Below are 17833 nucleotides of genomic sequence, written 5' to 3'. Positions count from 1 at the left end.
TCCCCAAGGCAACAGATACAGGGGGCGTTCCTGTTGTTTATTGGGATTGCCTCCTGGCACGACAGACAACATTTGAAACCAGGAGAACCAGGCATAACCTCCCAGTAGGCAAGAACTATCTTATCTACTAATATTTATCTAAATATATATGAGAAAATTTTATTTATTTTTAACTATGCAGCTAAAGCTACTACTAATTACTAATTACGCTAATACTAAGAACTACAACTAATAGAGTAATAAACAAGAACACAGTTGAGGAAATCTCAACAGGAACAATTGCCAGAGCTCTGTCTCAGGCTGAGACAGTTGAGAAGGAACTGAGGGCCGTTCACCCACACAATGCTATATAACAACGGCATGGGGCATGAGTTTGACTAGCATGCATGTGCAGGCCAAATGGACACTGCTATGAGAAATCTCCAAAGGTGCAGGGGTGCTAACACACTTAGACTGGAGCATCCATAGGGAAACAACTTGCAGAACTTTAGTTAAAAAAAGTTGAGAATATTTATAAAATAAAAACACAATAATACTTACTAATGTTACTGAACTTTCTCTCCAACAAAATATGGTAGTCAAGAAGCCATTATCTAGTGATTCAACATATCTGAAACACTTAATTTAAAGGTTATAGATTATATTCATGCAATTTCTGTCATTCAGAAGATGTGGGAAATGCTACAATATGTGTTGAAGATATTCTCAAAGATGGTGTCTTAAATGATATAATAAACTACATTTATTTAGTGCTATTGACTAGTTTTGAACATCTCATCTGTACCCTGACACTAACCTGTCTGAACTATGGCTACGTTTATCACTGTAATTTCTGAAGCAGTTTCAAGCTACCAATTTTTAGAACTTCCCATAAATTTCCTTTTCCCCTCATGAACTCAAAATATGGAATTCCCCCCAAAAATACTGGTACAAAACTGAGATTACTAACAGTGTTAAGATTCTGTCTTTTATACACCACCAGTGCTTTATTCCTTTTGATATCTGGGAATCTAAACTTACTAACGATGTAAATATTATCACTTTACGAACAAAATTATTACTATTTATTACTCATGTAACTTCATAGTGTGTATACTAGTATGCTACAACAGAGCAATGACAGATTTCCTGTCCTAAGAATTTGAAATCACGATAGATAGGCAGACAGACAGACCGACCTGATTCTCCTTTACAGTAAGGCTCCTTAATACTGCCAGAGCAGTATAAATGGGCCTTGATGTAAATGAAAATCAGGACCATATATCACTAAAATCACTGTAAAACAGAAACAGGCATTCTACATGAATTACTAAGGGAAAGATTGTGTTTGGTACCTCATAATTGTGTAAAGCATGCAATGGGCTACACAAACTGTTGAGCCTCAAGCTCAGAGATTTCAGTGATCTCACTAACACTGCTAATAGCTTAAACCTCTTCAAGAAAAGCAGAGGGGGCAAGGAGATGGTCAGCACAGGGGGAAGAACAATGCTGCCCCCCCTTTAAGGATGTTTCATTTGCTGTACTCACCTGAACTCTGAAAGACATACAGTAGCTCCTCACTTAGTCGTCCTGGTTAACATTGTTTCGTTGCTGATCAATTAGAGAACATTTAAAGATGTGCAACGCTCCCTTATAATGCTGTTTGGCAGCTGCCTGCTTTGTCCAGGAAGAGTAGCCCGTTGCAGCTAGCTGGTGGAGGCTTGGAACCCAGGTGGACTGGCAGCCCCCCATCAGCTCCCCATTCCCCTAAGTTCCCTGTGCGACAGCTGCCCAGCAGGCTATTAATTGCCAGCAGTTCAGCTGTCCCTCCCCGCACTGCCATGTGTGCTACTGCCCTCTGCCTTGGAGCTGCTCTCCAGAGCCTCCTGCTTGCTGTGCAAGGGAGGGGAAAGAGGGGGGCTAATGTCAGGATGTCCCCCCCCGCTCCTGCACCCACTTACCCCATTTCCACACAGTGGGGGGGGGAACACAATGGGGCTCAGGACGGAGGGAGCTTGCTGGCAGGAGCTGCTGTCTCAACTTGCTGATCTATTTAAACAGGCAGTGTACTTAAGAGTGCTGTCAGCGTACTTAAAGGGGCAATGCGCATCTCTCTCTCTCTCTCTCTCTCTCACAAGGAGTGTGTCTCTGTCTCCTCCCTCCATTCGTGCTGCCTTGTAGAGTGTGAGGTTACATTAACAACAATGTGTTAACCCTTGAGGGCTGAGCTGATTGCTAGTTCATCATTTAGCAGTAAGGCATTCCCTGGGAAATATCCCACCCTCTGACTTCACCACCTTAATCAAGCTTCACAATCAGCATCGCTGCGTACCAGTATAAAATTGTTTGTTTTAAAACTTATAGTGTGTGTGTGTGTGTGTGTGTGTGTGTGTGTGTGTGTGTGTGTGTGTGTGTGTGTGTGTGTGTGTGTGTGTGTGTAAAAAATACAGTCATTTGTCTGGTGAAAAAAAATTCCCTGGAACCTAACCCCCCATTTACATTAATTCTTATGGGGAAATTGGATTCGTTTAACATCATTTCGCTTAAAGTCACATTTTTCAGGAAAATAACTACAACGTTAAGCAAGGAGTTACTGTAGTACATTCCTGAGGCACAATGCCACTTGAAGCTTCATTTGGAGCTATGTAACTGTGCAATGCCCCCCAACAACAGGATGGTACAAAGAGGTATGTGCTTCAGTTTAGCATTCAGGAAAATTGATATGAAAGACTAAAATTATATTGTGGCAATAATATGAACCTTTGCAAAATAGTAGCTATTTCTTAATTTTTTAATTTTTATTTTGAGTAAAACTAATATAAGCAGCAAGAAAAAATGAGAATACCTCATGTATACTTTTTGCATTTAGAGGGATGTCATTCCTATAACGAACAAAAAATAAACAGAGTCCTTTGAACTTGTCTGGTGCAGTGTCTAAATATAATCTCATAATTTTAGTTCCTTTTACAACTCCTGGAATTGTTCGACCACATTCTGAAAATAAATTTAAGCACATTATTATTTTTAAATATATCTATATTATAAAATGTTTAAAACTACTACAGTGAAATAAAATAGTTGCAACTCAGTATTTTATTTATTTTTTCCCTTTTGTTCATGTCATGCACAACCCAGATAGTTTCCTTAATAGTGCTTGTGTATGTAAACATGATTTGTTAAGAGGAACTGTGAAATTACATCATTAAATAGTTTTTTCTATGGCGAAAACTAGTGATGTTCATGAATGATTTACACAAATTTCAATCCTCTGCAAATGTATCACAATCCTCATTGTCATAAACAATTGAACTGTTTTGACTGATCATTTCCAAAACAATTCAGACTGAGGCAGATATACAATGTTAACCATTTGGGCTGAAATGTTCAAGTTGGGCAAAGTTATAAACTAAAAATAGGGTTTTATAATGGACTACCTTAACAACAGGCAGTGTGCAATAAGCCCCACCTATAACAATATTGTTAAAAATTAATAGCATGTACCTACTCCTGGTGCTTCTCCTTCTTGATATAAGAATTTCAAAGTTCTACTTCCGTCTTTGGCAAAAAAATTATCAAATGCCTGTAACTGTTCAATCAAAAAGTAAGTTACTGTAAATAAAATGCTGTCAAATTACTACATTTTTATTTGTCTTAAAAGAACATATCATAGTGTTTAATTGGAAATCTGTTCAAAGTTTTGGTGATATAATAAATACTTTATACAACACTGGCAGGGAGATGGACTAGGTAACCTCATAGGTGATTTCAGTCTCTAAACTTCAATTGCTGGTATTTTCACAGGAATTATGCCATAGTATCATCTTCAAGTACTAATTTGTTTTACTTATTGAATGACTTGCAAAGCACTAATCACCACAGCAACTAGTCAATAATATATACAAATAGTAGACAAGGAGAAAGAAACGGTTACCTACCTTTCCTAACAGCTGTTATTTGAGATGAGTTGCTCATGTCCATTCCATTCTAGGTGTGCATGTGCCCACATGTGCAACCATCGGAGATTTTTGCCTTAGCGGTACCCGTAGGGCCGGCTGTGGCACCCTCTGCAGTACCATGCTCACACCACGGTATATCAGGCACCACTGGCCCTATGCCCTCTCTGTTTCTTCTTGACGACAACTCTGACGGAAGGGCAGGAGGGCGAGCAATGGAATGGACATGAGCAACACATCTTGAAGAACAGTTATGAAAGGTAGGTAACCATTTTTTCTTCGAGTGCTTGCTCATGTCGATTCCATTCTAGGTGACTCACAAGCAAAATCAACGGAGGTGGGCTCGAAGTTCACAGTATTGCAGCTTGCAGCACTGGTCTGACAAAGCATCATCTTGAGCCTGCTGGGTCAGCGTGTAGTGTGACATGAATGTGTAGACGGACAAGTTGTGGCCCAACAGATCTCTTGGATCAGCACCTGTGCCAAGAAGGCTGCTGATGACGCCTGCGCCCTAGTCACATGAGTCGCCACGATCGCCGGTGGGAGCACCTTCGTCAGCTCATAACAGTAGCGGATGCAGGCCATGATTCAAGACGAGATTCTCTGGGATGACACTGAGCAACCTTTCATCCTGTCAGTGATGGCAACGAACAACTGTGTTGACTTACAGAATGGCTTTATTCTATCAATGTAGAAGGCCAGCACCCGTCTGACGTCCAGGGTATGTAGCCTGTGCTCCTCATCTGTTGCATGAGGCTTTGGAACTCGGAGATGATCTTGGGCAGAAAGGCCAGGTGTGGACGCAGCTGGACCTTGTCCTTATAGAAGACAGTGTCTCTGATGTTAGCACCCTGATCTCGGATACCATATAGGCCAAAGTTATAGTGACCAAGAAGGAGACCTTCCAGGAGAGAAGCAGGAGGGAGCAGGAAGCCAAGGGTTCAAAGGGGGGGACCCAGGAGCCTCGATAGCACCAAGATTCAAGTCCCAAAGGGGGACCAGGTCTTGGACATGCAGGTAAAGGCACTCCAAACCTTTCAGGAAGCACGCCATCATGGGATGAGTGAAGACTGACCAGCCTTGAAACAGAGGGTGGAACACCGAAATGGCTGCCTGGTGTACCTTGATCGAAGACAGTGACAGATCCTGGTGCTTAAGGTGTAGTAAATAGTCCAAGATGTCCTGCAGTGGGGCTTCTTCCACACAAATGTGTCGGTCACAGACACGTGTGGGCTGTGGTGAGTGGATGGCTCTTTAAGTGGGCAATCAAGTCTGACATGGCCTGGAAGCGTGCTTCTGGAAGGAAGGCCCTGACTCAGGTGGAGTCAAGAACCATTCCGATAAACTCTATGCGTTAGACTGGCATTAACGTGGACTTTTCTGTGTTTATTAACAGACCCAGATCATTGAAGATAGACCACACCAGATTGAGGCTGTGTTGCACCTGCTCCGGGGACCTGCCCTTGATGAACCAGTCATCAAGATATGGCAAGATCTGGACCCCCCGACATCTCAGGTAAGCCGCTACTGGTGCCACACATTTTGTGAACACCCTAGGGGCCACGTACAGACCAAAGGGTAGCGCTGTGAACTGGAAGTGACACCCAGCCACTATGAAACACAGGAAGCGCCTGTGGCCCGGGAATATGGAGACATGAAAGTAAACGTCCTTTAAGTCAAGATCAGCGTAACAGTCCCCCAGATCCAGGGAAGAAATGATGGAGGCCAGGGAGACCATGTGGAACTTCAATTCTTGAGAGACTTGTTGAGGCCACACAGGTCCAGGATGGATCTGAGGCCCCCTTTGGCTTTTGGGATTAGGAAGTAGCGGGAGTAGAATCCTCTTCCTTCCATGTCCCAAGGAACCTCCTCCACAGCTCCCAAGCCAAGGAGCTACTCTACCTCCTGAACAAGGAGTTGCTCGTGAGAAGGGTCCCTGAAGAGGGATAGGAAAATGTGGGGGTGGGGGGCGGGAAGAAGGAGCAGCTAAGAACTTCAGGGTATAGCCCAAGCTACTATGTCCAGGACCCAGTGGTCCAATGTAACCTGTGACCAGGCGGAATGGAGAGAGGCAGTTGAGGGAAAGGTGGGTAGGATCCGGTTGACTGACTGGTGCATTGCTCTCAGGCGCACCCTCAAAATGTTCACTTCTGGACCCCTGGGTGTTTGGCGGCCCCAGGCTGGGTTGGCAAGCGGAAGGAAGAAGGACAACAAGGACCAAAACTAATATCCCTTCTTGTAGATCCCTGATGAGGTTGCTAGGTTCTTGGTGGTGGTGGTGGTGGTAGCCAGAAGGGCTTTTGGCTGATTGCGGTGTGTGCATGCCCAAGAAGCAAAGGGTAGCCCTACTGTCCTTCAACCGATGCAGCCGGTGTCTGTCTGATCTGAGAATAGACCAACTCCATCAAAAGGGAGGTCCTGGACTGAGGCCTGCATCTCCTGGGAGAGGCCCGCCATCTGGAGCCAGGAGCTGCATCACATGACCACCACCGTTGCAACCACCCTTGCTGCTGAGTCCACTGTGTCCCAGGCCATCTGCAGGGAACATCTGGCCACTGCAGTGCCCTCCTCCACCAGAGTGCCAAACCCTTGGGCCCAGGGGCAGCTCCAGGCCCCAGCACGCCAAGCGCATGCTTGGGGCGGCAAGCTGCGGGGGGGCGCTCTGCTGGCGCCGTGAGGGCGGCAGGCAGGCTGCCTCCGGCGGCGTGCCTGCGGGAGGTCTGCCGAAGCCGCGGGACCAGCAGACCCTCCGCAGGCAAACCGCCGGAGGTAGCCTGCCTGCCGTGCTTGGGGTGCCAAAATCCCTAGAGCAGCCCCTGCTTGGGCCAAACCCTGAGGGAGGGATTCCTGGAACTTTTTGAGACCGTCCCAAAGATTAAAATTGTACTGGCCGAGCAGGGCCTGATGGTTCGCCACCCAAAATTGCAGGCTTGCAGTTGAATACATTTTTCTCCCAAATACATTGAGTTTCATAGCCTCTTTGTTTTTGGGAGTTGAGGAGGTGGGGACCTGCTTGTCTTTTTTGTTGGCCACAGATTCAACCAGCAAGCCCAGGGGCGGGTGGGTATAAAGGTATTCAAAACCTTTGGCCAGCACAAAGTACTTTTTCTTAGCCCATTTCGAGGTGAGCGGGATGGAGGAGGGGGTCTGCCAAAAGGCCATGGTTATCTTGAGGACCCTCTCATGTACAGGCAGGGTGACCTGGGTGGGTGTAAAGGCCGAGAGGATGTTGAAGAGGATGTCCTCCTGCTCTGCCATCTCCTGTACCTCAAGCCCCAAGTTCTTGACCACGCACCAGGGAAGAGTTTGATGTTCCATAAAGTCATCCGGCAGGTTAGCTCTGGAAGGTCCCACGCCTCGTCTGGGGGTGACAAGGAAGACTGGATCACTGGTGGGGGTGCTAGGGTCTCGACCACCGTTGGAGAAAGAGGTTTTGTGGTCAGCACAGATTCCTCCACCCCGATCTCGGAACAGCTTCCAGTACTGTGCCCAGTGCTGGTGGGGCCACCACCCAATGCTCCACTGCAGACACCAAGGAGTGCTGAGAAGGAGGCATTGTCACAACTGGTACACCCCACGTGCTCCTATAAGACCACTGTTCTGGTCACTGGCCGTGTTGCCATTGAAGTGCCACAGATGTGGGAGAGGGTTCTGGTGCCCAATCACACCAATAAGATGTTGGTGATGGGCTAAATTGGCCCTCCATACCAGAGGAAACACCTTCTGGTGATCAGGGAGGAGCTGCCAGTGCCTGTGTTTGTTTACTGGTTGTGGCTACCGGTGACTGTTGCCCGGGCGTAACTGACCGGTAACTGTAGCGTGGAGAGCGGTACCAATGCGACCAGTGCTGGGGAGACCAGTACTGGGACAGGGAATGTTCCCACTGTGCCGGTGATTGGGACTGATGCCTAGAGGATGACCATTGAGAGAGTGAGCGATGCCGGGAATAGTAAGGGGAGCGTCAACCCTGTGCCGGAGAGTAGTGCCAAGGGGATCTGGTGAACTATGTATAATGGCCTTAAGGCGCAAAATTCAGAATGGTAGAAACCACTAGCTCTTGCTTAGCAAGAAAGGCACTCCAACTGACCACCCTGGATGGTAAAAGGAACTGAGAGGGCCTAGGGCTAGCGGCACTTGATATACCTTGGCATGAGCACGGCACTCCAGAGGGTGTCACAGGCAAAAATTTCCAACGGCCGCACACATGGGCGCGTGCACACCTAGAATGGAATTGACATGAGCAAGCATTCGAAGAAAAAAAGTTACTTATGAATTAGGTAACAATATATAACTACATTAACAATAACAAACAAAAAATGTTTAAATCAGACTTACTGAAGGGCCATCCAAGATCATATCTTCCACAGTTGTTGCATCTAAACCAAGTTTGTCCCCTAGGACTTCAAATATGTATCTAAATGAAGCACCGATTTTCATTTTTCGACCTTCCCTTGCATCTCTATATCGTGCCTAAAACATAAAAAAAGTTTAAAAGAACTAAAAACTACAGAGTGTTTGCCAAATTATTTGTTAACCTGACCCATAACTTAAAACTGATATTACAGTTTGCTGTTTATGTGAAACTCCCCTAATTACTCTTTAAAAATAAACTATATTTTCATAGGTTAAAAGACGGAGAGGTTACTCAGCTTATGTAGTAACTGGAGTCAGTGGTGCCGGAATGGGGGGGCAGAGGGCCATGGCCCTTCCACTTTTTAAAAGTCTATGGGCTTGGCCCATCCACTTTTTGGCAGGGGGCCACCTCTCCTCTTAATAAAAATACAGAGACATACCTATCACATAGAGCTGGAAGGGACCCTGAAAGGTCATCAAGTCCAGCCCTCTGCCTTCACTAGCAGGACCAAGTACTGATTTTGCACCAGATCCCTAAGTGGCCCCCTTAAGGATTGAACTCACAACCTTGGGTTTAAGCAAGCCAATGCTCAAACCACTGAGCTATCCCTCCTTCCCCAAAGCCTCCAAATGAGCTGGAGGTAGACCAGGGAGCCCAGATAGCTGTGAGTTGCCACACCACGGACCCTCCACCTGCTTGGGTTGGGGGAGTTGAGAGCAGCCCCCAGTCCATGTCCCTGCCCCCCAGAAGCCCCGCCCAGGGCAGAAGTGTCTGTGGCTCCCACAGCTGCCCACGTGCCGCACATGGCTCTTATCTGGACCCGGCTCCGGCTGTGGGGCTGCAGCCCAGCCATGGTAAGAGCCTTGCAGGCAGCTATGGGGAGCCACAGACCCTCTTGCCCTAGGTAGGAGGCTGTGGGGCGGGGACACAGACGGTGCTGCTCTTGACCCATCCACCCCAGGCAGGTGGAGGGTCCACAGCTTCTGGCCCACTCCGGCTTCTGGCTTGGCCAGGGGCGGAGCCTTGGCAGAAGATGAGGGGTGGGGGGCCCTGGCTCTGCCTCCCCACCCACTTTGGGGCAGGCTCTGCCACCCTTGACTGGAGTTCTCCAAGATATGTGTCCCTTTGGGTGCTCCACTTCACGAGCATGTGTGCCACCATGTGCCTTTGAGCAGGGATTTTCAGTAGCAGTACCCGTTTGGCCCACAGGTACATTCTACACATCCTCATGTCCTCTACCAAGAATACTGAATGCTATGCAGGCAAATAGCTCTTCTCTACCACAAAGTCCCATAGAGGAATCCCAGAAAAGAGGAGAATAAGGGCACATAGTGGTGAACCCATAGGAACACAAATCTTTAAGAATTCCAATTAATGCACGAAGTGAGTAACCTCTCCTCCTTTTTCCACTTCAGGTGACTCCTGAGCAGTATCCCCCAGGATGGAAGGAGCTTAAATGCAGAGTCTAATACTGAACACAGAACTGCATTGCCAGCTGCAGCATCTGATCTAAAGACATGACCCAAAGCATAGTGCTTGGAGAAAGTATGAACTGAAGTCCAGGTTGCAGCTCTGTCCCCATCCCTCCCACAACCCAGTGGAACTATCAGCTGGAGCCCACCACATGGTAGGATCCACCGGCCAGGGTGCCTCCAGCCCTGCCCCTCCCTGGATGCACTGCGATAGCAAGTGAAAGGAACAAAGAGAGCCTAGCCCAACTTCCTGAAGCAGTGATTTACATCTCCCCCAGCTGCTCCCGATGCCTGAACCAGACGCTCTACCCCTGGACCACAGCCCAGGAGGGGCATGTGATTCAATTTATATGTGGGGAAAGAGTAAAATCTGTGGGGGATATTAATTCTGCACTTGCACAGCTGTGCAGAATTCCCCCAGGAGTATCCTGTGGAGGCCAACATCAGTACCAAATCACAGATCTGTCCAGAAAGTGTCAGTGCTGTTGACACTGAATGCTTTGAATGAGTACATCCAAAGTCAGATTCAGGTGGTACTGACGTTGCAGTGTGGGATACCAGTGTTGGTACCAAAAGGTATAGAAAACTCTGATAGTTCAGAGTTCTTTCAAGTGGAATGTCTACTAAAATAGACATGACCAACTGATGCCAGCAAAGTCTTTGGTACCGAATTCAACTTAGTGGAAGAGTGAGTTTTATAGAAGCCTTGGACAGTCTCATAGTATCAGAACCACCTGGAGCCCCAATAGCACTCCCACTAGGACCTGAGGTCTCCAGAACATTCTTTTCAGTCGGTGACCAAGATTTCTTAATAGCAGACCTACCAGTCCTGCTCCTCTTTTCAGTACCCACAGTCTTATTGTACAGTGCTCTTGGTACCACTGTATCCCTCAATGTCTTTGGTGACTGAGACCCAGAGACAGATGGGGTACCTGAAAAGACGGTTACTCACCGTTGTAACTGTTGTTCTTCGAGATGTGTTGCTCCTATCCATTCCAGTTAGGGGTGTGCGCGCGCCGCGTGCACGGCTCGTCGGAAGATTTTTACCCTAGCAACACTCGGCGGGTCGGCTGGCGCCCCCTGGAGTGGTGCCGCTATAGCGCTGGATATATACCCCAGCCGACCCGTCCACTCCTCAGTTCCTTCTTGCCGGCTACTCCGACAGTGGGGAAGGAGGGTGGGTCTGGAATGGCTAGGAGCAACACATCTCGAAGAACAACAGTTACAACGGTGAGTAACCGTCTTTTCTTCTTCGAGTGATTGCTCCTATGCATTTCAGTTAGGTGATTCCCAAGCCTTACCTAGGCGGTGGGGTCGGAGTGAGACGTGGCAGAGTGTAAGACTGCTGATCCGAAGGCTGCATCGTCTCTAGACTGTTGCACCAACGCGTAGTGGGCAGCAAAGGTGTGGACAGAAGACCAGGTAGCCGCCCGACAGATGTCCTGGATGGGGACACGGGCCAGGAAGGCGGCAGAAGAGGCTTGCGCTCTCGTGGAGTGAGCGGTGAGACGGCTAGCTGGCACACAAGCAAGCTCGTAGCATGTCCGGATACATGATGTCACCCAGGAGAAGATCCTCTGAGAGGAGACCGGCTTGCCCTTCATGCGCTCGGCAACAGCTACGAATAGCTGGGGCGAACGCCGGAAGGGTTTTGTTCGCTCTATGTAAAACGTGAGGGCCCTGCAGACGTCGAGGCTGTGAAGCTGCTGTTCACGACGTGAGGCGTGTGGCTTCGGGAAAAAAACCGGGAGGAAAATGTCCTGGTTCACATGGAAGGCCGACACCACCTTAGGGAGGAAGGCCGGGTGTGGCCGAAGCTGCACCTTGTCTCCATGGAAGATGGTATACGGTGGACCAGCCGTTAGGGCGTGAAGCTCGGAAACTCGTCTTGCTGAAGTTATAGCGATGAGAAAGGCCGTTTTCCATGACAAATAGAGAAGGGAACACGTGGCCAAGGGCTCAAAGGGGGCTCCCATAAGCTTGGCTAGAACTGAGTTCAAATCCCAGGAAGGTGTAGGACGTCGTATCGGCGGGTACAAGCGATCTAGTCCCTTAAGGAAGCGGGAAACCATCTGATTGGAAAAGATGGACCGTTCTCCTATGCCAGGTCGAAAGGCGGAAATGGCCGCCAGGTGCACCTTCAAGGAGGAGACCGCGAGACCTTGCTCCTTGCGAGACCAGAGGTAGTCCAGGATCGTAGGAATAGGGACTACGAAAGGATTGAGACCCTTCTGATCGCACCAGAGTGCAAAACGCTTCCATTTCGCGAGGTAGGTCGACCGAGTGGAAGGCTTCCTGCTTTCCATCAGGACTTGCTGCACCGCCGCAGAGCAGTCACGCTCCGCTCGTGTCAGCCACGTAGGAACCAAGCTGTAAGATGGAGGGACTGCAGGTCCGGGTGGTGAAGCCTGCCGAAGTCCTGTGTTATCAGGTCCGGCCATAAGGGGAGGGGAATGGGATCCCGTACCGAGAGCTCGAGCAGCAGGGTGTACCAGTGCTGTCTCGGCCAGGCCGGAGCGACTAGTATAAGGCGGGCCCTGTCCCTCCGGAGCTTGAGTAGCACCCAGTGTACGAGGGGAAACGGAGGGAAGGCATATAGCAGGTGACCCGTCCAGGAGCGGAGGAATGCATCCGATAGGGAGCCCTGGGAGCGACCCTGGTAAGAGCAGAACTGGTGACATTTCCTGTTCTCTTTGGAGGTAAACAGGTCTATTTGGGGAACACCCCACCTCTGGAAAACTGTGTGGATAACATCTGGGCGAATTGACCATTCGTGGGAGAGGAATGACCTGCTGAGATGGTCGGCCAGCGTGTTCTGCACTCCTGGAAGAAATGATGCTACCAGATGAATAGAGTGGGTTATACAGAAGTCCCAAAGGTGCATCGCTTCCGTGCAAAGCAGGGAGGAACGATCCCCTCCCTGTCTGTTGACGTAAAACATAGCCATCGTGTTGTCCGTGAAAACGGCCATGCAGCGCCCTTGGAGATGGGCGTGGAAGGTTTGACACGCCAAGCGAATCGCCCGCAGCTCCCTGACATTGATATGTAGGGAGAGCTCTTGGGGCGACCAGAGACCCTGGGTGTGCAGGTTGTCAAGGTGCACACCCCACCCCAATGCCGAGGCATCCGTGGTCAGTGTGACGGAGGGGTGGGGTGGGCGGAATGGAACTCCGGCACACATTACCTCTGGGTTCAGCCACCCGTTGAGCGGTTCGAAGGTTGATCTCGGGACTGTGACCACCATATCTATGGAGTCGCGGTGCGGGCGGTACACCGACGCCAGCCAAGTTTGAAAAGAGCGAAAATGCAGCCTCGCGTACATGGTCACGAATGTGCATGCCGCCATGTGGCCCAGGAGGCGGAGGCAGGACCGCACCGTTGTTGTCGGAAAGGACTGTAGGTCTCGGACAAGGGAAGCCAAAGTCTGGTGCCGAGGTCGAGGGAGGCAGGCCCTGGCTAAATTGGAATCCAGGACCGCACCGATGAACTCCACCCTTTGTGTTGGAGCTAAGGTAGACTTCTCGGCGTTGATCATAAGGCCTAGCCATTGGAACAGGCCTAGGATCTCGGCCATTTGACTCGTTACAAGTTGGCGGGATGATCCGCGGACCAGCCAGTCGTCGAGATACGGGTAAACATGTATGCGACGACGGCGAAGGGCCGTGGCAACCACTGCCATGCACTTGGTGAAGACCCTCGGTGCCGTGGAGAGGCTGAAGGGGAGCACCATAAACTGGTAGTGCATGCTGTTGACGACGAAGCGCAGGTAGCGTCGATGAGGGGGGTAAATCGTGATATGGAAGTATGTGTCCCTCATGTCGAGGGCGGCAAACCAGTCTCCCGGATCCAGGGAGGGAATAATGGTCCCCAGGGTTACCATGCGGAACTTGAGCTTGAGCAGATATCTGTTGAGCTCTCAGAGGTCTAGTATGGATCGTAGACCTCCCTTCGCCTTGGGGATTAGGAAATATCGGGAATAAAATCCCCTGCCTCGCATGCCTTCCGGCACCTCCTCGATGGCACCCAAACTCAACAGAGTCTCGACCTCTTGTAAGAGGAACTGCTCGTGAGAGGGGTCCCTGAAGAGGGACAGGGAGGGTGGGTGGGAGGGAGGGGGCGAAACAAACTGGAGTCGGTAACCAAACTGCACCGTGTGGAGTACCCAGTTGTCTGTTGTTATCTGGGACCACGCCGGTAGGAAGTGGGAAAGACAGTTGAAAAACAACGGGGAAGGATCCAGTAAAGAAACTGGTGGGCCGCCCTCGGGCGTCCCCTCAAAAGTTTTGTTTAGGCCCCGGGGGGAGCTTGGAGGGCGCTTGGGGCTGATTTCCCCGGTTGCCCGACAGTCTACGCCGATTCACTCTGCCCCTGCGCCTATTATCGGGGCGCGGCCTGGTCTGGTTGAACGGGCGGTATGGCTGTGGCCTGAAGGATCTCTGCTGGGTAACCGGCGTGTGCATGCCCAGGGAGCGGATAGTGACTCAACCATCCTTGAGGGTCTGCAGCCTTGAGTCTGTTTTTTCAGAAAATGGACCCTGGGTATCAAACGGTAAGTCCTGGATAGTGTGTTGGACTTCCGGCGGCAACGTGGAGGCCTGCAGCCATGAAATTCTCCTCATGGTCACCCCAGAGGCCAAGGTCCTGGCTCCTGAATCCGCGGAGTCCAGAGAGGCTTGGAGTGCCGACCGGGAGGCTCTCTTACCCTCCTCAATAAGGGCCGTGAATTCAGGCCGGGAGTCTGATGGCACCAGTTCAGTGAACTTTGAGAGAGACACCAAGGTGTTATGGGTGTATCTACTGAGGAGAGTCAGCTGGTTGGCAATCCTCAGTTGGAGGCCACCAGCTGAATAGACCTTCCATCCCAAAAGATCCATCCGTCGCGCCTCTTTAGATTTCGGCGCTGGAGCTGGCTGTCCATGGCGCTCACGGTCATTAACGGACTGCACTACCAGCGAGTCTGGAGCCGGGTGCGTATACAGATACTCATAGCCTCTGGAGGGGACCGAGTATTTCCTTTCCACCCCCCGAGCAGTGGGAGGAATGGAAGCCGGCGACTGCCAAATAGTATCTGCATTTCTCTGGATGGTGCGAATAAAGGGCAAAGCCACCCGAAGAGGTGCATCAGCCCCGATTATGCTGACCACAGGGTCATCATCCTCTGCCACCTCCTCAACGGGCAGGTTAATGTTTTGGGCCACCCGTCGAAGTAAGTCCTGGTGGGCTCGGAGGTCAATCGGGGGAGGGCCCGATGACGGTGCCCCCGCCACCGCCTCATCCGGCGAGGAAGACGATGACAGGACCGGGACTAGGGTGTCCGGTGGGGGCTCGTCAATGTGCTGCGAAGTCTCCTCGATCGGGGGATGCTCGGCAACTACAGGTGGCAGAGGTTCCTGTACCAATGACGAGGGAGGAGGTTGGCTGACCGTAGCCTCAGGCGCCCTGTGGTCGGCAGTTCTGGGGCACTGAGAGGGGGGTACCCCTTGAGCCTCATGATAGGCCCATGGGGTCCAGAAGCCCCATTGGGGGGGACCCTGGTCCTGCCCTTGAGGGTCGGTGCGTGGATCGGCTACACTGTCCACTTGAGAGGAGACAGACGGCTGATGTGAAGGCCACGGCGGGGCGGAGAGACTGTGGGACTGCGCCTTCGACGCTGCCGGTCTGTCCCTGGACGGTACCGGGGAACGGTACTGGTCGTCACAGTGCCGGGAGCGAGATCGGGACCATCGACCGTGCCGGTGCCGGGAGGTCGACCGAGATCTCGATTCCCGGCGGTGGGAGCGGCTGCGGGATGAACGGTACCGGGAACGGTACCGAGATCCGGATCTGCGTCGATACCGCCAGTCAGGAGAGCGGGACCGGGATCGTCTCCGGGAGTGCGACCGGTACCACGATGGCGAGCGGTACCGGGACTGCGACCGGCGCCGAGATCTGGAGCGGCGTGAAGGAGAGCGTCTCCGGGACCGGGACCTGGAGTACCGTCTCTCTCGTCCGTCAGGGGAAGGAGGCCACATGATAGCCGGCTTACCCACTGACTTCACAGCCCGCACCGGCGGTGCCGGGGGCTGGATACGTGGTGGCTCGGTGAGCGCTATCAGCTCTCTCGCCGTCGAAAAAGTTTCGGGTGTCAACGGGAGAGGCAGCTCGACCACGGTTTGCACCGGGGAGCAAGGCGGTACCGGACTCAACGGCTCTTGCGGTGCCGGAGTTGACTGTACAGCGCATGGTTTGGGCGCCAGCGGAGTCGGTGCCGGAGGTGTCGGAGCCGGTGGTTGGGCAAGCGATCCTGGTGCAGATGCCTTGGAGGCCGTCTGCACCGGCTTACGCTTCCTCGCAGGAGAGAGGGAACGGTGCCGGAACGTCGGTGCCGCTTGCTGTTTTTTCATAGTCTCAATACCGGACCGGCCAGGAACCGCTGGGGCGCTCTGTACTGAAGAGGACTGTGGACCGGCTGATGTCGGCACTGCAGGGCTAAGTGCCGACTCCATCAAGAGCTGCTTTAAACGAAAGTCTCGCTCTTTCTTTGTCCTCGGCTTAAAAGACTTGCAAATAGGGCACTTATCTGCACGATGAGACTCTCCTAAGCACCGCAGGCAGGAGGCGTGAGGGTCTCCAATCGGCATGGGCCGCTGACAGGCCAAGCAGGGCTTAAATCCAGGTGCCTTGGGCATGAGCCCGCACCGGTTCGGGAAAAGAAGGGCTAGGCCCCCTGATTTCCCCTAACTAACTAACTAATGAACTAATCTAACTAATTATATACAATAACTACAAAGAAGAAATCAGAGAGAAGCTAGGGCTGTGGAGGTCAAAGGAGCACTCCACCGTTCCAACGACCGTCATGGGCGGTAAGAAGGAACTGAGGAGCGGACGGGTCGGCTGGGGTATATATCCAGTGCTATAGCGGCGCCACTCCAGGGGGCGCCAGCCGACCCGCCGAGTGTTGCTAGGGTAAAAATCTTCCGATGAGCCGTGCACGCGGCGCGCGCACACCCCTAACTGGAATGCATAGGAGCAATCACTCGAAGAAGAAGCTGTATCTCTCAAGGCTCTCAGTGACCAGGACCCACACACAAGACAGGACACTAAGTGTGCTCAGAGGCCAGTCCACAAGGGGGTTCTCAGAGCCTAAGTTGGAGACTGGACTTAGGGTTTGCTCCACCATTAACAGATTTAAATGTTATGGTCCCAGTTTTTACAAGATCTTCTCTTGAAGGAGGAAATCTTACACTTGGTTGGTATATGGGTGTCTCCCAAACAACAAAGGCATTGAGAGTGTCCACCATTGACCAGGATAGCTTTCAGACAGGAAAGACAGTCCTTAAAACCTGGGGATCCCAGCATAACCCAGAAGCATCAAAGTCCAGAACTCTTCAGACAGGGAAACAAACAAAACCGCAAACTAAATACTATGACTAAACTGAGCTAAGAAAACAACTAAGGAAACTACGTTTAGCTAACTAACTGGTTATATCTAAACGAAGTGGATACACTCCACTTCCCAACTCAGGCCAAAGGCAGTTGAGAAGGAATTAAGGGTAGTTCGCCCATGCAGCTCTATATATCCTTGGTACAGGGCCTGAGGCTCTGTAGAGTGCATGCATGGGCCCAAATGGGAACCACAGAAAATCAAAGGCACACGGGGATGCATGCACACCTGAAGTGGAGCACCTACAGTGACATAACTTGCAGAACAAAATAAAAATAACCATTGAAATACACAAGTCAACTTTGAGGGAATGTCAAGGATGAGCAAACACAGAATATCTGTATACAGAATCCAAAAAGGGAAAGATCAAAAGCAAACCAACAACAACAAAAAAATCATGTTGTCATAGGTTTATTCCCCACTTTGAACTTTAGCGTTCACAAGATGGGGACCTGCATGGACTCCTCTAAACTAAAATCCTAGTTTAGATCTGGTTCTCGCTGCCACCAGTCAGTTTTTAAGTGTCTGACACACTCCCTGTTCCCCCAAAACTTCCCTGGGGAACACAGATCCAAACACCTTGAATCTCAGCACAAAGGGAAATAATCCATTTCCCCCACCTTCTTCCCCCTCCCCTTGTCCTTGGGAGAGA

General features: G+C 50.7%; 1 protein-coding gene across 1 annotated transcript in view; it reads right to left on the bottom strand.

The window, feature by feature from the left end:
- Positions 1-17833, bottom strand: part of DNAH8 (dynein axonemal heavy chain 8) — a 594173-nt gene that overhangs the window by 540248 nt on the left and 36092 nt on the right. The window contains exons 4-6 of the mRNA XM_045010583.1: positions 8268-8402; positions 3481-3565; positions 2825-2973 (exon numbers count right to left, since the gene is read on the bottom strand). Of these exons, the coding sequence (XP_044866518.1) occupies positions 2825-2973; positions 3481-3565; positions 8268-8402 (369 nt within the window). The remainder of the gene's footprint in view (positions 1-2824; positions 2974-3480; positions 3566-8267; positions 8403-17833) is intronic.

This window comes from Mauremys mutica, chromosome 3 (genome assembly GCF_020497125.1).
Source record: "Mauremys mutica isolate MM-2020 ecotype Southern chromosome 3, ASM2049712v1, whole genome shotgun sequence".
Lineage (NCBI taxonomy): Eukaryota > Metazoa > Chordata > Testudines > Geoemydidae > Mauremys > Mauremys mutica.
Note: the sequence above shows the minus strand (reverse complement) of the source record. Positions and strands in the feature narration are given on the sequence as shown.